The 24,593-nt window shown below is 35.7% G+C and overlaps 2 protein-coding genes across 2 annotated transcripts; one reads left to right on the top strand and one right to left on the bottom strand.

The window, feature by feature from the left end:
- Positions 1 to 11,133: 11,133 nt before the first annotated feature.
- On the bottom strand, positions 11,134 to 15,562 carry LOC145626649 (kinesin-like protein KIN-14U). The gene is made up of 10 exons (XM_081679117.1): positions 14,328 to 15,562; positions 14,139 to 14,222; positions 13,877 to 14,038; positions 13,626 to 13,732; positions 13,323 to 13,507; positions 13,050 to 13,217; positions 12,682 to 12,900; positions 12,546 to 12,583; positions 12,247 to 12,374; positions 11,134 to 12,149 (listed from the first exon to the last, which is right to left on the bottom strand). The coding sequence occupies exons 1-10, from the start codon at positions 14,506 to 14,508 to the stop codon at positions 11,547 to 11,549; spliced, it is 1,875 nt and encodes a 624-aa protein (XP_081535243.1). The 5' UTR covers positions 14,509 to 15,562; the 3' UTR covers positions 11,134 to 11,546.
- Positions 15,563 to 18,118: 2,556 nt separating this feature from the next.
- Positions 18,119 to 24,231, top strand: LOC145628879 (26S proteasome non-ATPase regulatory subunit 12 homolog A-like). The gene is made up of 11 exons (XM_081681309.1): positions 18,119 to 18,235; positions 19,441 to 19,635; positions 20,304 to 20,411; positions 20,496 to 20,600; positions 20,706 to 20,762; positions 20,862 to 21,058; positions 22,509 to 22,608; positions 22,685 to 22,797; positions 22,898 to 23,051; positions 23,141 to 23,218; positions 23,712 to 24,231. The coding sequence occupies exons 1-11, from the start codon at positions 18,233 to 18,235 to the stop codon at positions 23,928 to 23,930; spliced, it is 1,329 nt and encodes a 442-aa protein (XP_081537435.1). The 5' UTR covers positions 18,119 to 18,232; the 3' UTR covers positions 23,931 to 24,231.
- The last annotated feature ends 362 nt before the right edge of the window (positions 24,232 to 24,593 follow it).

Genomic DNA, 24,593 nt, shown 5'->3' with positions numbered 1-24,593 from the left:
TTGATACCACAGACATATCAATGTTTTGCTTCAGATTAACAAAGAACTTACGAACAGGACCAACAAAAGCATCATTTAAATCATTAAACAGAGACATCCATCCTTGGAACTCAAGAAGTTCCTTAACTTGACTCAAAGCAGGAATATCAAAATATTCATTCTCAACACCACAACCAGATAACACAGTCCTAGAACTTAAAGAAGTTGCACCAGTACTGGGGTTAACAGGTTGTTTACCTTTAGCAGCCTTGGAGATACGGGAAACAGATGATGTTGCTTTCCTTTTCTCTCCTCTCTTAGGCTCAGATGTTGTAGTCTCCTTCTCTTCTGAGCCCTTAATGACCTTTGAAGCAGCCCTAGTCTGCCTTTTCCTTACAGAACCAGTAGTGGTACCAGCAACCACCTTGGTCACCACTACATCTAGATCCTCCTCCATCTTCTTGTCCTCCTTCTCCTCATCCAATCCTTCATCAGCCACTTCCTCTAACTATTTTTCAAGTTTCTTGGCTATCTTTTTAACAGGTTCCCCCTCAGATGGTGATTTGGGGTTTGAAGAAACGGTTTCAGTTATTTGAGTGAGGGTTTCGATGGATTTTTCTTTTGGGGCCTTTTTGGATTTGGATTTTTGTGGAGATGGGGTTAAAGTTTTAGTCTTTGATGGTGAAACAGGTTTTTCCTTCAAGACATTCTCTTTTGAAGGAGTTTGTCTCAAGGGAACGGCCTTGATGGGTTCAGTTTCAGAGGGGTTGATTTCTGGTGTTGCTTGTGAAGGAGTCTGCTCAGAGACGTTCATAAGAACATCCTTGATTGTTTCTTGAGATTTTGAAGAGGGGGAACTAGCCAAACTTCCTTTGGAACCTCCTTTCCTTCCTCCTTTCCTTCCAGTTCCAGCCTTTCTCACCATTGTTGCTAGTCTAAGCTTCGAAGAATTGATCTTGTGTAGAGAGAGAAGTTGAGAATTTTTTATGAATGATGAATAATCACGGAGCAAGGAAAGGGAAGCAAATATATAGCAAGAGAAATTATAGAGACAATCAGAAATAAAATCAGAGGATCAGAAGATATTTGGAAGTTATTTTAATTTGGAAATAACTTCCATAAATGAACAACTGCCCATAATTGCAACTGTCAGATCAAATTGCCGTCAGAGGAAAATAACTGCCATATTTGAAAGATTTTAAAATCAAATAAGAATATAAAAAATATTTTCTCACGGTTTAATTTGAAATTAATTTCAAAATTAATCCGTTCGTATTTGCTGCTGTTTCCTCTACTGGTAGGGTTACTGAAACAGTTGCTTATCTGTTCAATATGACCTTCAATCCTGAAAGTGATTAGCTACAATATTGCTCACATAGAGATAAGCAATTAACATTGAGATAATAGAAAGATTGCAAAGGTATGATGCACGCACACATTTAAAGAATACTTAATTAGCCAATCATTGGGGAAAACAGCTGAGAGAGGTCTCTTAGTTTGACCTAGTCAGACCTAACATGACTCTAAACTTGCAGAAAGACTCTTTACCCAATGGCTTAGTGAAGATATCTGCAATTTGTTCTTCACTGTTGCAAAAACTCAGCTCTACAAGACCTTTCTCAACATTATCTCTTAGGAAATGATGTCTTATCTCAATATGCTTTGTCCTGGAATGCTGCACAGGATTCTTAGAAATGTTAATAGCACTTGTATTATCACATAAAATAGGTACATTTTCATAGAAAATACCAAAATCTTTCAACTGGTTCCTTATCCACAACAGCTGGGAGCAGCAAGCTGCAGCAGCTATGTATTCAGATTCTGCTGTGGATAAAGCAACAGAATTTTGTTTCTTTGATCCCCATGAAATCAAGCAGGGACCTAAGAAATGTGCCATACCAGATGTGCTCTTTCTGTCTACTAGGAATCCAGCATAATCTGCATCTGTGTATCCTAATAGTTCAATTGAACCACCTTTGGGGTACCACAAGTACAGATCATTTGTTCCTACTAAGTATCTAAGTATTCTCTTGACAGCCTTTAGGTGAGATTCTTTGGGATTGCTTTGAAAACGTGCACACAATCCCACAGAAAACACTATATCTGGCCTACTAGCTGTCAAGTAGAGAAGAGAACCAATCATACCTCTAAACAGTGTAGCTTCCACACTCTCTCCTTTATCATCACTGTCTAGCTTTGCATTTGTAGGTATTGGAGTTGCATATGATTTACTGTCTTGCAATCCATACTTCTTGATTAGTTCCTTTAGATACTTCTGTTGATGTATCATGATCCCATCAACTGTTTGCTTGATCTGCAATCCTAGGAAGAATCCTAGTTCTCCCATCATGCTCATCTCAAATTCACTTTGCATCAGATCTGCAAACTCACTACACAAAATTTGATTAGTAGCACCAAATATTATATCATCTACATATATCTGTACTACAATCAAATCAAAATTCCTGGTTTTGATAAAGAGGGTCTTATCAACCGTTCCCCTTCTATAGTCATGTTCCATCAGAAAGTTGGACAGCCTTTCATACCAAGCTCTAGGAGCTTGTTTAAGACCATAGAGTGCCTTGTCCAGCTTATATACATGATTTGGGAATTGACTATCAGCAAAGCCAGGGGGCTGCTCAACATATACTTCTTCTTTCAAATAACCATTAAGAAATGCTGTCTTAACATCCATTTGAAAGAGCTTAATGTTCTTATGAGCAGCAAAGGCAATCAAGATCCTTATTGCCTCAAGTCTAGCTACTGGGGCAAAGGTTTCATCATAATCAATGCCTTCTTGCTGATTATAACCTTGCACAACCAGTCTAGCTTTGTTTCTGACTATAGTACCCAGATCATCCAATTTGTTTCTGAAGACCCACCTGGTACCTATGACTGACCTGTTCTCAGGTCTTGGCTCAAGATGCCACACTTTATTTCTTTCAAATTGATTTAATTAATCTTGCATAGCCAAAACCCAATCAGGATCTTTTAAAGCCATCTTGTAGTAAGTTGGTTCTATATTAGATAAAAATGAGAAAAATGCACAAAAGTTTTCATAAACAGCTCTCCTAGTCTGAATGCCTCTACTGATATCACTCAGAATTTGTTCAGTAGGATGAGAAGATTTATATTTAAAAATGCTAGATCTAGGTGCATTCTCATTTAATCCATCAGAACCATCATGCATCCCTGGTTTATTTGTGCCATCGAATTGGTTTTGCACAGATGGACCAGTATGCTGAGATGTTCCCCCTACCTCCCTTACCTGGGTGGAAAACTTGTCCTGAAAGTTTTCTGTTCCCCCTGAGGTGTTGCTTTCTCCATTTACTTGGGGGCCTTCATCTCCATCCTCATGAGTATCTACTTGTTGAGGATCTCCTTCATTGTGACCAAGTCCTTCACCAGCAGCATCTGGTGAACCAGTAGGTGAACCTGGTTCTTCTAAGGAAACAGCAGTTGATTCTCCTGTAAAATACAAAAGTCCTATCTCATCTAAGTCATCAACCTGCACATTCTCACAACACATGTTAAATTCATCAAAGACTACATGAACACTTTCTTCAGCACACAAAGTTTTCTTATTGAATACTTTATATGCCTTACTGTGAGAAGAATAACCAAGGAAAACAGCTTCATCACTTCTTGGATCAAATTTATCCAAGCTGTTCTTACCATTATTATGCACATAACACTTACAACCAAAGGTTCTGAAGTATGCTATGTTTGGTTTCCTTCCTCTAAGTAGTTCATATGGAGTCTTCTTCATTTGAGGCCTTAACATCAACCTATTTAACATGTGACAAGCTGTATTTACAGCTTCTGCCCAAAAAGACTTGGGGAGACAACTCTCAATGAGCATTGTTCTTGCCATTTCTTCCAAAGTCCTGTTCTTCCTCTCAACTACCCCATTTTGTTGAGGAGTTCTTGGGGCAGAGAAATTGTGAGAAACTCCATGTTCCCTGCAGAACTCTATGAAGCTAGAGTTATCAAACTCTGATCCATGATCAGATCTTATGGCAGCCAGTTGATGATTGATCTTGTTCTGAACCTGCTTTACTAACACAATAAACTCATCAAAAGTTTCATCTTTAGAAGACAGAAATAGAGTCCATGTGTATCTGGAATAATCATCAACAATGACACACACATATCTAGAACCATTTCTACTTTGGACTCTCATGGGTCCACATAAATCAATATGAATAAGTTCTAGAGGTCTGCTGGTACTGATAGTTTTCTTTGGCTTAAAAAAGGATTTTACCTGTTTCCCTTTAGCACATTCTTCACAAACTCTATCTGCTTCAAACTTGATGTTAGGCAGTCCTATCACCAATTCTTGAGACCTGAGTTTGTTAAGAAGTCTAAAGCTGACATGCCCCATCCTTTTATGCCAAAGCCACTGGTCCCTATCAGAAACAGCACTCAAACAGATGGACTTGTTCTCAGGGATTTGGTTTAAATAAGTAATGTAAACGTTTTCATGTCTGAATCCCTGGCAGACAAGTTCATTTGTTTGCAAATTCACTATGTGACAAAGGTTGTCTTTGAACTCAACTTTATTACCTTTATCACATAATTGTGAAATACTCAAGAGATTATGTTGTAAACCATCAACATAATATACATCACTAATAGCATGGGAAAGTGACTTACCAACCTTACCAATTCCAAGAATGGTACCTTTGCTGTTATCACCAAAAGTCACCTTTCCCCCTTCATGAGCTGTAAGTGAGAGAAACTGTTTCCTATCCCCTGACATGTGTCTTGAGCAGCCACTGTCCAAATACCAGTAGGTATTGTCTCTCACTTCAGCCTGCACAGGAAATTCAAACATTAGCTTTAGGAACCCAAATCTTTTTGGGTCCCTTTCCAACAACAGATTCAAGCAAGTCTTTTCTAACCCAAATCTGCTTAACATTTTTCTTATTTTTATCCAATCTACTTTTCCTGTCTTTACACTCATATTTCTTATGGCCATTCTTGCCACAATGATAGCATACATGCATGTCTTTTGCTAAGACATACTTACCTTTCTTATATTCCTGTAACCATGTAGTATCTCTGGGAGACCAGTTCCTCCTGTTCCCCTTCCCGGTATAACCAAGTCCCCTTCTACCACTGTTTCTAGCAGTTAAAGTTAACTGGTTCAATGAGTTCTGGGATTGGAGGACTTTATCCATTCTCTTCTTAAATTCTATGAACTCTCTGTCCTTTAAGTTCATTTTCTCATGCAGGGATAAATTCTGGTCAACAACTATCTCAAAGTCAAGCTTAGCTCTTTCAAGCTCAGCTTGCAATTTTGAAATATTTGAATCATGCAAAACTACAGAATCACATGAATTAGTCTTTCTAAGCTGGGCTAACTCAACCTGCAAGCTACAAATTTTAGCTTCACATTCATCATGCATATTACTAGAAACAGTTTCAGAACCAGTACTTTTGCTGTTCTTAACTAGGACATATGCTTTATATAGTTCCTCTACATCATCAACTAACAAGTTGAATCCTTCTAACAGTTTAGACCTATTTAGAGCACTTGCCCTAGATTTTATACTATCAAAGTCATACAAGTCATCACCACTATAATCAAGCACATTAATGACACAACTTGTAAACTGTTTCTCACATTCATCATCACTGTCATCACACAAACCCATATCAGATTTTATTCTCTGAATTTCAAGTTTGCTTTGATCTAAAGCAATCTCTAGTTCAGCTACTTCCTGCTTCAAGTTAGCACAGACACTTTCCAACAGATCACAACTTGAATTAGCAATATCATATTCTTTAGACTTTTCTTTAAACTTTCTCTTAAAATCATGATAAGCAATTCCAAGTTCTAAACATTGATCTAAAGCACTACTAGCACATTCCATCAAGTTTTCTCTATCATAAAAGAGCATATCCTTTTTGATCTGATCAATGTTTACCTGATGTTGATCCAAGGGGTGCTTCTTTGCCATGAGGCAGTGGACATCTGAGCTGGTTCCTCTGCTGTTCCTGGTACCTTCTTCTGAACTTTGATTCAGTATTGCTGTCATACATACATCTGACTGACTTGAATCATCTCCCTCTTCATCACTGTCTGTATCTCCCCAGACAGCAGCAACCATGGCCTTTTTGTAGGCCATCTTGTCTGCTTCCTTGGACTGGTTGTCCTTCCATTGAGGACAATTATTCACAAGGTGTCCCTTCTCACCACACTTAAAGCATCCTGTTGCAGAGAAGTTGTTAGATTTTTTATTTGATGCATTATTAAACTTACCCTTGATGAATTTTCCCTTCTGGTTTCTGAAACTTCTTTCAAACCTTCTAGCCATCATTCCTATCTCATCATCCTCATCTTCGACTGTTCCCTTTAGTGCAATTCCTTTTGCTGGTACCTTCTCTGACTTAGATCCAACCAGCATTTCATGGGTCATGAGGGAACCTATCAGCTGTTCAACTGATAGAATTGAAAGATCCTTTGCTTCATAAATGGCTGTAACCTTGGGAGTCCATTCACCTGTCAAACTTCTCAAAATCTTTCTAACAAGATCTTCATCAGTAAAGCTTTTACCAAGAGATTTTAAATCATTTACAATAGTCATGAATCTACCAAAACAAGTATTAATATCTTCATCCTTAAACATATTAAAAGATTCATATTTTGACATAAGTAAATCAATTTTAGACCTCTTTACCTCACTGGTACCCTCAAAGGCAAGTTCAAGGGTATCCCAGATCTCCTTGGCAGTGGTGCATGCTGAGATCTTGTTTGTCTCATTCTCAGCAATGGCCTGTTGCAGTATTGACATAGCCTTAGCATTTTTCTCCAGCTTTTTGTAATCAGTGGAGATGTATTCATCTTCAGTCTTTGGGACTAGTTTCCCTTCTGGATCAGACTTCTCAATGGTCAAGGGACCATTCTTAACAACCAACCAGCATTCATAATCAATGCCAATGATGATGTTCTTGATTCTGTTCTTCCACCATGCATAGTTCTTCCCATTGAACTTCGGTGTCTTGTTGTCATATCCCATAGCATTCATTTCCTGAGTACTCATGATCTACTTCTCTAGGTGTTACCCTTACAAGAAGCCGAGGCTCTGATACCAATTGAAAGTGCAGCTGGTACTCAAGAAGGGGGGGGTTGAATTGAGTACAGGGCAGTGTTAGGAATTATTGGATTTTCTTCTATTTATGTAGGGGGACCAGGTGATGAACTGGTCCTGCAGCGAAAACAGAAAATACAATAAATAATCAACACAAAGATTTAACGAGGTTCAGCTCAACTCTGAGCCTACGTCCTCCACTACCCTAATTACTTTTATTAATCAACTCTGAAAAACAAAAGCAATTACAAATGATCACACTCGTGATCCCCACACCTAACTCTAGGTGTCACTTCGCACTTGAACTCACAAGCACTTGCACTCACACTCGTAAATGCTACCCAATCACTAACCTCTTAGTGATTCAATACAAACCCTTTGTTTCCCTCTAAATGCTTCCACTCAAAGCTTACAAGAGATAATTACAAAACAATTCTTACTGTGTGCATAAATAGTTTGTAAGAGATGAACTAACTATTTCCCTTAGAGTGTATTTCGAGCTTTCAAAGATAGATAATTTTTTTTCAGAAAAGCTCACTCGAAATTCTGATCGAGTTTATGCTTTTATAAGGTTGGGAGATGAAATCTTTCGTGATCTTTTCAGATCATAACTTAGGTAAATAGAATATCTTTTATTTTGTAAATAAGAGATATTCTAAGATATTATTCTACTTTCCATAAATGGGTAGAATAATATATTCTAAGTTATATGCGAAATAATTCATCTCCAACTTTGCATAAACTGAATCAATTAGTTTAGTAAATATTCTCTAAGGATAGGAAATATATATTCCAGAAAATATTTACTGAACTAATGTCCAGGTTCATGAAACAAGCTACGAAGCAGCTGTTTCCTGACCTGTTAATGTCCTAGGGATCAGGTCAACTTTTCCTGATCTCTACAACACTAAATACTCTAAGTAAGGGATACAAATAGCTCACGTACAAACATCCATGCACACTTAACATTATAAAGACTACAAAGATCAACTATCCTAATCTAAGAGACTTCATAATCTTCAAGTCTTGACGGCCTTCCTTGATAGAACATTCTGATACAGATTTCTTGAATGCTTTGATTCAAAAGGACTTCATATTGCCTCAAGTACTTGGGATAGCTGTTCCTGTTCAAAATGTCAGTTGATATAATATAAAACCAACAAGAACCAGCTAGTCAGCTGTTTGTCATCACTCAAAACCTTAAGTGACTCAACACATATCATTGAAGCGAGAGATGCTGAGTTCTTTGAGAACATTTTTCCTTTGAAAATGACTCCTTCTAATGATAGTGGATTACATGCTAGTAGTTTTGTTAGTTTACCTATTGCTAATGCTCCTATTACTAACGATGATTCTGTTTTGGAGCCAAGGAGAAGCAAAAGGGCAAGAAAGGAAAACAGTTTTGGTCCTAATTTTATTACTTCCTATTTATCTGAATCTTCCTTAATTGATGATGATTTTGTGCATATATTTGTTTTGGAAGATGATCCAAGAACCTATGATGAGGCAATGAGGTCAGTTGATACTGTTTTTTGGAAAGAAGCAATTGATAGTGAATTACAATCAATTCTCAATAATAACATTTGGGAATTGGTTGAACTTCCTAGAGGTTGTAAGCCCATTACTTGTAAATGGATCTTTCGGAAAAAATTAAAGGCCGATGGATCCATAGACAAGTATAAGGCAAGGATAGTAGTGAGGGGTTTTACTCAAAAGTTTGGCATTGAATATTTTGATACTTACTCCCCTGTTACTAAAATTGCAACCATTAGGACTTTAATTGCTCTTGCTTGCATTTTTTATCTTGTTGTTCATCAAATGGATGTCAAAACTGCGTTTTTGAATGGTGACTTGGATGAGGAGATTTATATGGTCCAACCTGAAGGGTTTGTTGTTCCAGGCCAAGAGAACAAGGTTTGTAAGTTAGTCAAGTCATTGTATGGGCTCAAGCAAGCTCCAAAGCAATGGCATGACAAATTTGATAAGACTATGACTGGTAATGGTTTTCATGTTAATGAAGGTGACTCTTGTGTTTATTTTAAGCATGATAGTCATAGTCGTGTAATTATTTGTCTTTATGTGGATGATATGTTGATTTTTGGGACTGACTTGGATCGAGTAAATGAGACAAAACAGTTTTTGAGTTTGAATTTTGAAATGAAAGACATGGGTGAGGCAGATGTGATTTTGGGAGTAAAAATCAAAAGGACTCCAAAAGGCATCTGTTTTAATCAGTCACACTATGTTGAAAAGCTTCTTAAAAAGTTTGACTCATTTAATGTCGATCCAGTTAAGACTCCATATGACCCAAGTTTCCACCTAAAGAAAAATAATGGTGATCCAGTTAATCAGTCTGAGTATGCTCGAATTATTGGTAGTGTTATGTTTCTAATGAACTACACTAGAACTGACATTGCTCATTCTGTTAGTGGGTTGAGCAGGTACACTCATAACCCAAGCAATGATCATTGGATTGCTCTTAGGAGGTTGCTTAGGTACCTTAAGGGTACTGCGGATTGGGGTTTGCACTACTCCAAATTTCCTGGAGTTTTGGAAGGTTTTTGTGATGCCAACAGGGTATCCGATAATGATGAAGTTAACTCCACTAGTGGCTATGTCTTCACCCTTGGTGGTGGAGCTGTATCCTGGAAATCTTGTAAGCAATCTTGTACTGCTATGTCTACTATGGAATCTGAGTTTATTTCTCTTGAATTGGCAGGTCATGAGGCAGAATGGTTGAGGAACATGCTTGCAGATATTTCGCTCTGGGGGAAGCCAGCTCCTTCAGTTGCACTTCATTGTGATTCGCAAGCTGCTATTGTTGTTGCTCACAACCATGTCTGTAATGGGAAGAAGAGACACATCCGTCTGAGGCATAAAGCCGTCAGAAAATCTGTTGTCTGAAGGGGTGATATCACTGGACTATGTTAAGTCCAAAAAGAACATTGCGGATCCGTTAACTAAAGGCCTATGTAAAAAAACTAGTTTTGGAAACATCGGAAAAGATGGGGCTAAATTCGTTGTATGAATTGTGAAATAGTGAACTCCTACTCACCATGAGTTCAAAGGGGAACATTATATAATAATTCGGAAGCACATTTTATTTTTATTGGACCATCTCTAGATGTTTGTTGTGCTTAGCTACAAATGAGAAGGAGGTTGAGCATATGGCTCTTAATGAACCCATATCCATATTTTTGGAGGTGTGTTGTAGCTCACACTTGATGGAGTTCACCTACTTAGGTGTGGAAGTGTGGCCGCTTCCTATGAGTATTTCGTGGGCTTATACTCTAGAGCACTTATGAGCATCCAGGCTGGACGTATGGCCAGTATAATGAGTCATCTTTATTCGCGGAATTTCAGAATATTATACATGTTCAATTGTGTATGTGGCTCAAAGTGACGGGTCCCTAACTCCCTATTGAGTTCAAGACGAAAGTCACTTGGTAGGTGAGGGATCATAGTTTGATGTCCACTATGTGTTAATTCAAGTCGCGAGACATTGACACTTATGCAATTGTTTTGTTTTGCCCAGAATTCATCTTTTCCTTCCTTTCTTTTTCATATCTTCGAACCTGTGGGGGATTGTTGGAAGTTCTTGATATAAAATAAGAGAGTTGGGGAAAAACAAGAGAGAGAGAAAAACAAATGAAACTTGGCAAAAACTAATCTATCACGTATAGATGAAACTTATCCAAACAAACTGTAAAAGTCTATTGTAAAAGTGTAAAACTTCATCATGTCCAATCCTTCCCCTTTCTTTATCCAAACAAACTGTAAAAGTCTAGATGAAACTTGGCAAAAACTAATCTATCACGTATAGCTTTCATAATTAAGATTTACGATAGTGAGGGTACTTGGGGGTGGGGATTCCCTTACTAAGTGGCTGGCTTGTAAATGCTGAACAAGAAAAACCGTGTGCATGTTATAAGATGGCAAAATATCAATAAGTATCTTACATATGAATAATCAAACAAAACTGGAAATTTAAGTCATCAAGAATAAGTAATTAGCATTGGTTTTGTCAAAATATTCTAAAGATACACCAAAAAGTGTCAATAAGCAAACCAAACTATATTATTTTTATATATCAGTCAAAATTTTACAAGTTTATGTCTATTTTAGTTACACTCTTCAAAAACCAGTAAAACAAAATTCCAACATACAGATTTATACCCTTTTTCCTCCCTATGTCATACATCAAACTTTGGGCTACACATAAAAAAGATAGCCTTTCAGTCTAAAAGAGTTATCCACCCAACACACAATGTAACTCATAGTGGATACCTAATAAGCTGTTAATCACAGCTAACAAACTTGAAAAAAAGCTAACAAATCAACCAACAAGTCCTGTAACATCACCCAGAAAAGCATGACTTGCAGTCCGAAAAAGAAAAAGTCCTAGGAAGGATCTGAGAATGATCACACTCATAATCGGATTATGTAAAGTAAGCAAACAAGATTTTCTGATCAGATAAGATTTGACATCCTTCTCCTATGACGAATATATGTAGGCTTGCTGTTCACAAGTGATGGTGTCACTGGTTTATTACGCGCTGAGGAGGCAGGTTTAGGTTCTACATTACTGCAGTTTTGAGTCTCAGTGGGAACATTCTTCGCTGCTTTATCAGGATGATGTCTACTTGCACTTCGTAGAACTGCTTTAAGACGAGGCTCAAGAAAACTAAGGGACTGTGAAGCTGAAAGTTGCATGGAGCTTCTAGTCCCAGACCTTAAAACTCTTGCTGCATAGTGATTTTGTCTTTCTGAAGCACTGTGCCTCAGGCGACTGATAGCAGTGGGGGTCATATAATGTGGCAATGATTTTCTTTTGGTTGGTTTTTCAGAGTCACAAGGGGTGTCTACAATTTCCTTGGAATCAATTTTGGTGTTGTCTGTGATGTTTTCTTCATCTTCTGTGCTGTCGCAGGTAACTGCATTAAGCCGTTTTTTCTCACCAAGAAGTGATTCAACCTTCTGCAATTGATCCCTGACTTTTTGGTACTCTTCTTCAGCTTCTCTCATTTCATCAGAAAGCTCAGCTATTTTCTTTTGCTTTAGTTGCTTTATTTCCTAAAGCAGGAGATACCCAAAACATCAGTATGTATAATGAAAGCTTAAACCCAAGTATGCTGAGTAATTAATGGACAAGATAACAAGTATGGACTACCTGAGGCAACTCTTGGTTTGATTCTATGCCTCTTGCTCTTTTGGCGAAACTCATTGAGCAAATGGTCTCCCCTAGATCTTCTTCAACGGGACTTATATGCACGATCATCAATACCTTTGATTCATTTCCTGAACCAAACATGTAAACATAAAACACAAGATGAGTTTCAAAAAGAGTTCTTCAAAAACCAAATCAGAATATATGCAGAAAGTAGGAGTCACATGCATAGTAAACAATAATAAGTCTTGAAACTTTGAAAGTTGATCTTTGAGCATGTACAAAAGAAATGCAAAACTTACCAAGCGAATCTCTCAATATTTGGGTGAGTTTGCTATTTCTGCAGATATAGATGGCTTCAATTAGACTATGTATGATTAAAACAATTGAAAAAAAACCACTCCCTTAAACTTGGATTGAGTCTGTATTTCAACAAACCTGTAGGGAACATGAGTTCTTTTTCGTCTGAGTGAAGCAATAACGTCACCCAGAGCAGAAAGTGAGAGATTAATGGCACGCCCTTCATCTAATGTTAGACCAGTAGCTCCAGTTTTCAGCAACCGTTCACTCCCTCCAAGATCAACCATCCACAACTTGCTAGTTCTTGTTTGACCTTCCGGTGCATCTCCATGATGAGAAATGGTGATCCTCATTAAGCTAGATATATATAAAACTAAAACAGATAACGTAAACGCCTCACCAAAGTAATCCAATGAAATGCACAAGAGGGCTTAAATGAATAAATAGGTAAAAACAAGGCACGCACAGAGACCACAGTATTTAAAGGGATAGGAAGCAGAACCCACCAATGCGATCTGCTGGACACATCATTGACATTAGTGGATGAAGTTGCACGAGCTCGTCTTCCCTTAGTATACCACCAGTTAGCCTTTGAGAAATCAGAGATGGGCACTTCTGTAAGGCCTTCAATTTCAACAACTCCTTTTGCATCAACTTGAACATTCAGCTGGTTGCTGTAATTCATCCAACATAGATAAGTGACAGATAATAAGGAATGACAAGAATTAACTATGTCAACAGATAATATGGAATGGAGCCAATTAGTAATATGTAAATACCATCGTGATACAGGTTCATATGCTCTACGAGTTGGTTTCGGAGCCAACAAGTCCTTCAAGTTGCCCATGTAAACTTCCAACATGCTCATAGAGAAAGTAACAGAAGCAGTAGAATGTAAAGAGGCATAGTGAAAGAGCTCTCTAAGAGCTCGAGGAACAATGCCAGGCTGATCATTCATCCCATCCTATAAAATCGAAAACACGACTCATGCATGAGATTCATGTCAAAAATGAGAAACAGATCTTTCCTTCTACCATTACAAAACTATCACAAAATCCGACTCAGATGTTTTGAAATCTCACCATTGTAAAGGTCTTTCCAGTACCAGTTTGACCATAAGCAAAAATACACACATTGTGCCCATCAAGTGCAGATCTGAGAATTGGTTCAACCTCAACAAATACATCTTCTACAGAATAATAAGCAATATAAAATCTTACTAAAACTGATCAACCAAAACAACAGAAAAATTTAACATTGAAAGCCAAAACATACAACTAAATTCTAATTTATATTGCATTATTTTGCACTAAGAAATCATTAAAATGCTAACCTTGAGTTGATTTTTGACAAAACACCTTATCAAAGTCAAATCCCTTCTTGCTTCCAGCTGATTTAACAACAACTTTATCCAAATCAACTACAACAGGATCATCATTTTTGCTGATATTGCTCCATAACAATGGTCGAATTCGACAAAATACTCGAATGCTTCCTAATATGATCATTAATATGAAATATCAGCATCAAACTAACTCAAATAAAATGTACATTACTCCACTGTAAAATAATCAAATTCATAATACTAATAATACCTTTAATGTCCAATATCTTATTTAACAACCCTCTTCTCTTTTCATCCAAATCCTTTTGCTTAGACTTTAATCCCATAATCTCTTCTGCATAATCATATAATTTCAACAGATTACTTAAAAAATTAAAAGGGTAATAACATTTTTATAAAATTATACAATAATAGTTAAAAAAAGTTCAGGAACATTTACCTTCTAAATTTGATATTAATTCACTGAGATCACTCTGAGTGTTCTCAGGGACCACATTATTTGTAATTATAGGAATTTCCTGAATTGTTGAAATCCCATTTATACCATCTGAAAATTTCAGAACCTCATTTCCATTTTCAAATGGGATTGAGATCTCTTCTTCAACACTAGTGATTAACATTTTCGAACCCGGAATCAATATTAGTATCCCGTCTTGCTACAAGATGAGTTACCGTATTACCCGCCCTCTTTCTTCGGAGTAAAACATAAGCAAAATCTATACTACACTGAATACTGTTATACTTCTGTTCAACAGAAGAAAACAGAACAGGAATTTCAGAGAATAGAGAGCCTGTAAAAGTGAATGCAGAGAGAGTACAGTACAGGGTACAGGGTGTAGAATCAATGCCCAAAGAACACTCATTCCCAGAATAAATTCAAAAGTAGAAAGTGAATTTTAATTAGATGAAGTGAAAGTGAAGCAACTCTAGCATTTTATGTAATTTTTTTTTGAAACCCCAGAAAAAATTAACAAGATTAGAAGAAACCCAGAAATTAATTTGGGAAAATCAAGAAGATATAGAATGAAAAATTAATCAAAATGTTAATCTGGGAATCAGTGATATATCTTTTTTGTTCAATGATTTGATCATCACAGAAAACTGTAATTTATGAGGGTAAAGTTGTGTACTTTTGGTACAGTTTATGGGTAACCAATCACTAAGCACTGACATAGATGAAATGTTTAAAAAATAAAATAAAAAATACCCAAAACAAAAAATTAAAAATTAAAGAAATTGGATGAGATTAGATCCAGAAGATTAATTTTTTTTTTTTGTTTTTTAAGTTGTAAAGCAGATATTCAGACAGGAGCGTGGTGGGTCTGAAATGAACAGAAGAGAAAATGGTAAAAGTGGAATTAAGGTAGGGAGAAAGTTGAGCCATCTTTTTCTTTACACTAATCCATAACTAATCTTGTTGCTTTATTAACTAACCTAAATTTGTGCTCCAAAAAAAAAAAAAAAAAAAAAAAAAAAAGACCATAATAGAGTAACCCGTATAACACTATAAACCGAGTAACCTATAGCCAGCCACTTTCTCCGACACTCCGTATAAAAGTTAATGTTTCTGAAAAGTTGTAATAATTTGACTTTTGCATTATTCTAAAGAATTTTAACCATATTTTCCGAATAACATATAAAAATCAAATGATATCGTATTACTATGTTGGATTAGTCTCGGTATATGTTTTCATATATAGACTTTTTCAATCGTACATATATTTATGATCAAACTTATGTACCAATAAATATGTCAATGCAAATATCCTGAAACGAATGAGGTAATATCATTTAGGCCCTGTTCTCATCAGATTATTTTCAATTCAACTTTAATAAGTTCAGTTTAGTTCAATTCGGCTCCTAATTTCCCTCTCTCATAAAATATTCAGTTCAGCTCTAATAAGTTTAATTCAGTTCGGTTCAGTTTACGAGAACAGACCCTTATTACTCGATCATTCTGGCTATAATCTCGAATAGTGAGACAAATAGTGTAAGTAACTTCGGATACCAAATTCTATCATTACTTTGGATACCATACCTGGTGAGGTACCAAGAAATAGTGAAGATTAAATTAGTGAAAGTTCTGTAGCAAGTTGAATAGTATAATTGTTAGAGTGGCAGTAATTGGGAATGAGTATTTGTAATCACATGCAGCAGCTGAAAGTGAAGACTTTGTTTCTTAGTTGGGCTTTTCAAGTATTTCTTACTTCTTACACCATTTTTCCAGTGTTTGACTTTTCTTTGCATTATTGTGTGAATCACTTGGTATGGGCTATCCACCCAAGACTTGTAACCATGATTGATGGTCTTAACCCAACTCATCAAATATTATCTCTTAAAAATTCAAAACAAAAAAAAAAAAAAAAAAAAAAAAAAAAAAAAAAAAAAAACCTAGACAGATATAACTAAAATTATTGTGTTTGAACTTCAAGAAAACCATCATGTCTTACATGATTCAAAACAATAATTATAAGCAATGGTACATACACCCTTTGTTTTTTATATCAAAGTCGTAGATTGGTGAGTAGTGGTGTATATATCTTTTCATTATATAATTATTAATATTTGTTGAGTAAAAGAGTATCATATTAATATTTGTTGGATTTAAGGATGTCAATGAAACGGGTTTTGTAGAAACTTATCTAGTATCTACTCTATTTATAGAGAATTGGATGAAGTTTGGTGGGTAACGGGGCGGCATTCTCCGAAATCTACAAACCAATTTTATCTCCGTAACTTTTTGTCCCTCGATAGTCGATATTGACTTGCAATCAACTTGTTCCTTCTTCAAAACCGACATATGAAGGGGACAGACCAGCAATCGAATACTTGAAATAGAGAATGGATAAAGATTTGTCTGGGTGAAGAATTTCTTTCCCAATAAATTTATAATGATAAAATATTCACTACTCCGTATTAATTTATCAGACACATTAAATGTCAAGTCAATTTGATTAATGTTAAATGCCTTCAAATAGAGTTCATGCTTCAAATTTAGTACTTTGTAATTAAAAATAAGTTTCACCAAAATAAAAATTCAAAAATAAATAAATTATCATGTCTTAATATTTCGACTACTCCTTGAGTAATTGGATTTGGTGCATGACATTAAGAATTTTAGAAACTGACCACCCAAAGGTCATACCAAAGTTTTTTTTATTTTTTTTATCACTTATACAAAAGCTAACTTTGAGTTGGTTGGATGTACCTTGCACTCATTTGTATATAGACCTGGCAATATAAAGCCAGATCTGATGATTCGAAATCCGTAATCTACTTGACCCGAAAATAAAGTTGACCCAATCATGACCCGACACCCAAACTCAATCGACCCGAAGTTGATACAATACTCGAAATAACCCGACTCAAAGTGTTTGACCCAAACAGACCCGGTGACCTATAATGTCCTGAACTAAAATTACCTTATAGCTAAACTAATAATATTTAGTGCCAACTTTGACTTAAATTGTTCATCTCAATCGTAGCCTATCTCATAAACCAACTTGATAGTTCTTATTATGATAATCACAAAATATAAATTTATCGATTGAGCTTGATCCACAAATGGAACAATCCGAACATCACCTGACTCGAATATGACCTGATCATACTCGATCCAAAAATGGTTTAACCCGAACATACTCGACCCAAAGTTGACTCGACTCGTTACTTGTCCCAAGTCATACCCGAAATCCAAAATTACCCGACCCGACCCACACCCTACCCAAATGTTAACCGACTCATATCCAACCCAAATGACCCATTTTCCAGGTCTAACTGTATATCCCTACCTTATAAAAAGTTTGAGATGAGTCTTATGAATAGTGTGATGCCACTTATACCCTTGAAAATGTGTATATACACACCCTCATTAATGTGTAAAAGTCTTTTAAATAAATAATGCTTGGACAATTATACCCTCTAAAATATTAATATCACTTATTTGCTCTCATTAATCTTAGTTGTCTTGGACATTTATAACCCTAAACATAGTTATTTACATATTTTTCTCTCATTAATTTTGCCAAAAACTAAATTTTGTGATTTAAAAGTCAAAACCGAAAGAGCTTTCAGATATGACTAGCTATTGATACATGCGTTAGCTTGCCCAATATGAGTAAAATTTCAATACAAGTGGACTGAAAACTAAAACAAAATGTGACCAAATTGGTCCAATCCAAAAAAACCCAAAACAAAAAATGACAAACCCATTAAATTGATCTGGAAATTAAAACAAAATCAAAGGGTCAAAATCGGAATCAACAAAATTTAAAACTAGAGTTTTTCATTTCCCAGTCATAAACCGGGGTACTGGGAAACTGGGAATTTACGAGCTGAGCAAAAATGGTACAATTTCTCGTAATTTTGTTTTCTCTTCTTACATTGCAATGATGATGAATTGGGTTTTTTTTTATCAAAATTTACTTGATTGTTAATAGCATTTTGATTGATTTTGGGGGTTTATCATAAGCAAAATCTGGGCATTTATATGTTTAATTCATTCATATTTGAAATGATACATTGCAAATTTAAAGATTGTTAGTGTTATCGATGCTGAAATTCACATGATTTAGCTTGTTTCTGTTGCATTCAAATTTAAATTATATTTCGCTTAGAATTTGTGAATAATTTGGGGAAAATTGTTCTGGGGTTTTTGAGTATTCAGTCTAAATTATGAAATTTAGCGTAATTTAAACGATTAATGTTGATTACTTGAGCTTTCATAGTGTTGAATCTTTTTGTGGAAGAGGGTAGTTAGCTTATACAATGGGGTTTTCAAATGGATGTATGATTAGAAGTGTGATTTTTTTTTCATATAAATTGATTAAAATCTGTCTATTTTTGATGTATTACTTGAGTTTGATGTATTGTAATGCGTCGAAATACTGATTACTAGTGTTTAACCTTATAATTGGGCGTTATGAATGAGCCGATGTGAAATTGAATTTCATGTTTGAAGCTGTTAAGGAAGAGGTTGTTTTCTATTTCTTTTTGTTACTCTTTCATGAATACATTAATCAATAATATTCTTTGTTCATCTGTTTGAAAGTAGTGAGTAGTGATTTTAAACATTTAATACTCATCGAGTACTTATTACTTTAGAGCATTAGTTTAGAGGGTTTGTGTTTGATTTTATTGTTGATTAGAATTTGGGTGCAGTTGATTTGATACCTGAGTTTGATGTAAACTTGTAATGCAATTATCATATGTCTAGCACCATCAAGGCTTCGTTGTAGAAGTTTTTGGATCCCTGAAATCATCTCATCTTTGAAATTCAGTTCAAGTAGCGCTTACCTCATTGGCTTGCAAATGGACATGGAATGATTGAAGTTACAAAACATAGCTTATCCCAAACTTCTACAATGAAGCCTTGATGATGCTAATATGAGTTTTAATGCACTTAATTACATTCTTTTTCCCAAAATCAAAGTTTTGTTATCTGATTTTGGTTCCCTTCATTTTAGGAAATGAAATTTATCATGCTGCCTTTTTTGTTTCATTCTACCCGTTAAGCTTTTGACCAGTGCTCTTTCTTGGCATTTGTTTTACAGGACAATCAAAGCAATCTGGAAGCACAAATAGATGCATTATTGAATGCTGAAAAGCAATCGAGACTTGCTGGAGATGTTGCTGGAACTAGAAAAGCTGCATGTGACATTCTCCAGTTATGCTTTGAAGCTAAAGCCTGGAAAACCTTGAATGATCAGATTGTTGTTCTGTCAAAGCGCCGAGGTCAACTCAAACAGGTTGTTAGCTTTATACTTCAGTAAAATTTATCATGATTGAAGCGGCTGTGGTTACGTAATTTATTATAATATCTGTGCTTTAAATATGCAATGCAGTGAGTCAGACGGACTTATCCTTAATCCGAAAATTTCAGGGTTAAGTGATCAAGTATGGCTAATACCATCCATCCTTGATCCTTCTATAAGGATAGCATTTCCTTACCCCACTGGCGCTGGTGAATGGAAGCCTAGAATGTTTCTTTCTTCTGCTGTTTTTGTTGCTCATTTTGTATATGCCTTGAGTTGCAGCTGAGAATTTATTTATTTTTGACACCACAACATCATTGAATTCAGTAGTAGCATATCCCTTATTACACTTTCTGGACCATTCTATGACATCATTGAATTCAGTAGTAGCATATCCCTTATTACACTTTCTGGACCATTCTATGTTTGCATATTGAACCTTACTTGTTTCTATTGTGTTATGTTGATATTCTTGGAATTTTTAAGGAAATTGAGTAATTTATTTGGATTAATTATCCATAATTATATGGTTCAAGGTTCACCAGACAGAATTCAAACAACATAATTGTTTATTGTAATTTTCTTTTTAGTTACCTACCTTGTAATCTTGGAGTCATCATTCCTTCATGAAGCATTTAACCAGGAGGTTCCTTTATTTACAGGCTGTGACAGCGATGGTGCAGCAAGCCATGGGTTACATTGATCAAACACCTGATCTTGATACTCGTATAGAGCTCATTAAAACATTGAATAGTGTATCTGCTGGCAAGGTAACCAGATATTATTGTGTTGAGCTTGTCTTTTGTTAGATTCTGCTCTTTCATATGTTTCATGTCGTATTCTGTTTGTTACAGATATATGTTGAAATAGAAAGGGCACGGTTGATCAAGACCCTTGCTAAGATTAAGGAAGAACAAGGGCTTATCGACGAGGCTGCTGAATTGATGCAAGAGATAGCGGTAAGTGTGGTTGCTTACATATATGATTCCATTATCTGTGATACTCTGTTTTTCAGGTAAAAGTTGCGTAATTGATCATCATTACACATACTTGTGATACTGCAGGTTGAAACCTTTGGTGCAATGGCAAAAACTGAAAAGATTGCTTTTATTCTTGAGCAAGTATGTCCCATTTCTCAAGATTTGTTGGTTCCATTTTCTGTTCTCCTGGCAGTAATTGTTTACTGTTGGAGTTAAAACTGAAAATTTTCTGCTTATCAGGTTCGCCTTTGCTTAGACCGTAAAGACTATGTTCGGGCTCAAATCCTTTCCAGAAGAATTAGTCCCAGAGTTTTCGATATTGATCCTTCAAAAGAAAAGAAGAAACCTAAGGAAGGTGATGCCATTGTAGAAGAGGCCCCTGCTAATATTCCTTCGTTGCCAGAATTGAAGCGTATTTATTACGAATTGATGATTCGGTGAGTTCAAAAATCAAAATTGTTATCAACGGAGTGCTTAGTCTGTTCTTGCTAGGATATCTTTGCAGTTAGATTTTTTTTCTTTTCACAGTAATTTTTTTCCTTGGGATTTAAATTATAAATTAGTTTCATTTCTAAATAAGTGGATTATGCCAGGTACCATGACTTTTTGGTTTTTTTTTATTATTTTATTTATTTATTTATTGCTAGTAGTCAATATAATGTAGTTTTTTCTTCAAATCTTTAGCTTGGAAAATTTCTGCGTGTGCCCTTTTAGGCTTTTATTTCCTTTGTTGATATTTGGAGATTCTGTTACCTCTTAGGGAGATTAAAGAGGTAGAGAAAATAGACTAATGGCATAATTGGAGGCAAAGTATAACTTAAAGGGGTAAAATTTATGAGGGGACTTTCTAGGCTAATAATCCAGGGGAAATTCTCTTTTTCTGTAAGCTTGGTGGACAGCCATAGATTACTTTTACCCCCTCTGCTCTCATTCTATCTCTGCTCACTACATTAGCATTATAACTTTACCTGATTCCATGTCCAGTTGCTTCTTTTTGCTCTCTCTACTGTCAATCTTCCTCTACATCTTAACCATCATCCTTGCTGAAATCCAAGTTCATTTGCACCATCTCCAACTTTCTTACACCCTTAGACATCTTAAAGAAATAAAAGCTTAGATCACAAATGTGAGAGAGCTTGCATCCTTTGGAGATTGTTCTAGAATCTTGTTGTTGGTGACAGCACTTTTGGTGTCAAAAGTGTTGAAAATTATTGATATTGCTTTGAAAGATTGCTACTAGTGGAAGGGAGATGTTGGATTGAGACTTGAGAGGAAGCAGTAATGTTGGAATCTTGGGAAGGTTGGAGATTGACGTGTAAGTAGGATGGAGGGAGTGGAAAGGAGAACAATTTCTCTGTGGGAGGTAGTAAAAAAAAATTTCCTTCCATATAAGTGAATTGAATACAATCCTTGACTTTATTTCTCTGCATCCGAAATCACCCAAAATATTACTCCTATGCCCTTTTAAGGAAAGCTGACTAGGGAGGAAGAAGAATTATATCAATCCATCATACTCAACTATCACCTTTACTCTTCATAGGAGGAGAACCCCTTATTTAAAATCCAGCTTAGATGAATATCCTACATTGTAATGGGTTGTGGGATATACTGAAATATCCTTAAAATAGATTGAATTGTTATGCTAAAATTTAAAATGTTGCCATACTCTACTAGTACAACTTTTTTTGGATTGCTTTTGTGGATTTTGAAATCTCCCTCTTGCCTATACTACTGAGGTCTGAGGAGTGAGGACACAAATGATTGTGTTTGGTCACTGTAGAAAATGCTATCCATGCTATTGAAATGGATTTGTTATTCTTATTGTTGATTTGACATATTTAATCTGAAGTTGATATTCTGGGGACTCAATGAGTTTCTTCTGTTCAGATACTACAAGCACCACAATGACTACCTTGAAATATGTCGATGCTACAAGGCTATCTATGAGATCCCATCTGTCAAGGAAGACCCTGAGCAGTGGACACCGGTGAACAATACTTCACTATTATCATGTTGCACTTTCTTGCGGATCTTTACAGTATATTAATTTGGTATTTTTTCAGATTTTGAGGAAAATATGCTGGTATTTGGCTCTTGCCCCACATGATCCAATGCAGTCAAGCCTTCTAAACTCTACTCTGGAGGATAAGAACCTTTTTGAAATCCCTAAGTTCAAGTATGTCATTTACTGCCTTAATGGTTTTCATCTTATTTCACTTATACTTCTAATATGTATTTTACATTGTGTTATGGGTTCTTTTGATGTACTGCTGCAGGTCACTGTTGAAACAGCTGGTGACAATGGAGGTTGTCCTTTGGACCAGTCTTTGGAATGAATTTGAGGGCGAATTTGAGAATGAGAAGAGTTTGCTTGGAGGCTCTTTAGGCGACAAAGCTGCTGAAGATCTAAAACAAAGGGTCATTGAACATGTAAGCTTTTCTACCATTGATCTATATTATCTACAATCCTCAGACAATAATGTTAATAATCATATTTTGATTATTTGCTCTCATTGCAGAACATACTTGTTATTTCAAAATACTATTCGAGGATCACCTTGAAGAGACTGGCAGACTTATTGTGCCTTAGTATTAAGGTTTGCTGCCTTTATGAGCTCGAACACTTGCACATTTCCTATAATTTCTATCTTTAATTCTATCTATCTAGATACATTAGATAGCTTTTTGGATGTTTCTTCTAAAAATCCTTGTTTAATTTGATGTTTCAATTAGCAAGTCTTATGTCAGTTATATTTAATATGTTTGGTATGCATGTTGCATGCATTCTTTAAATAATACAGGATATATATACATATTCTCTAGACCTAAGTTGAAATTTAAGTTTCGCTCTGACAGTGGAAATTTCATTTTACGTTGGTTATGCAATTGATCTCATTGTGCCTGATGTGGAGTCACTTAGATTAGTCGAGCTAGCAGATTACTTAATCCACTCAATGTGGTCAATCTAGCCCCTTCAAAAGAATGACATCAACTTTATTTGATAGATTCAAGTTATGTCTTAGTACTTTGACTTGATTTTATATATCTCATCTTTTCTTACTCTGATATGACTTATACTTGTGGTCTCAGGAAACAGAGAAGCATCTATCTGATATGGTTGTCTCTAAGGCTTTGGTGGCAAAGGTAGACAGGCCAATGGGGGTCGTATGTTTTCAGGTAGTGAAGGATAGCAATGACGTCCTCAATTCATGGTCAATGAACTTGGAGAAGCTACTTGACCTTGTTGAGAAGAGTTGCCATCAAATACACAAGGAGACGATGGTTCACAAAGCTGCTCTTAAAACTTGAATGAGAGAATGACCTTTAAGTTCATTCCAGGTTTAATCACTAATTCACTAGGCTTCTGAAGAAATAGCCATTTCTTCGAAATACTTTTGATCCTTCTTTGCTCTCTTAGTGCTATAGCTTATTCTGTATACTTTAAAGGGTACATGCTTAACCGGCTATTAGCTCTGGGATTCATGCTGCTAGGTCAAGTAGCATGTATTCTGTTTTTGTTTAGAGCATATAACTTCAGTGAGGAAGTAGCATCCCTTTGTTGCTTCTGTTTTGCCGTGCTATAACTAAAAAGTCGAAAAAAAATTGTCAATGGGCACCACTTGAACAGAAATTTGGACGGAATCTGTACTCCGGTGGTAGACAAGAAACTTGTGGAAGGTAAAAGACTGAAAGGTGGTAAAAACTATTGCGTAGTAAATTTTATTTTTTTTTATTTTAAAAAAAGGTGTTAAGTAGTGTCAATTGTTTTTTGATTTGTAACCCTAAAGGAAGGTACTACATCTCTGCCTCTCCGGAGTATCAATAAAAGTACCATCTTTGGGTTTTTTTTTTTTTTTTAAAAAAAAATAAAAAAAAATTTGTAATTAGATATCTAATTAATAAAATAAAATGTGGATTTGTTTTAACAAATAAAAACACTTCCATCCTAATTACAAAACAATTATAATTAGT

The sequence above is a fragment of the Chenopodium album genome, chromosome 4 (assembly GCF_948465745.1).
Source record: "Chenopodium album chromosome 4, dcCheAlbu1.1, whole genome shotgun sequence".
NCBI classification, from domain to species: Eukaryota; Viridiplantae; Streptophyta; class Magnoliopsida; order Caryophyllales; family Amaranthaceae; genus Chenopodium; species Chenopodium album.
This window is presented reverse-complemented; position numbering and strand designations above follow the sequence as displayed.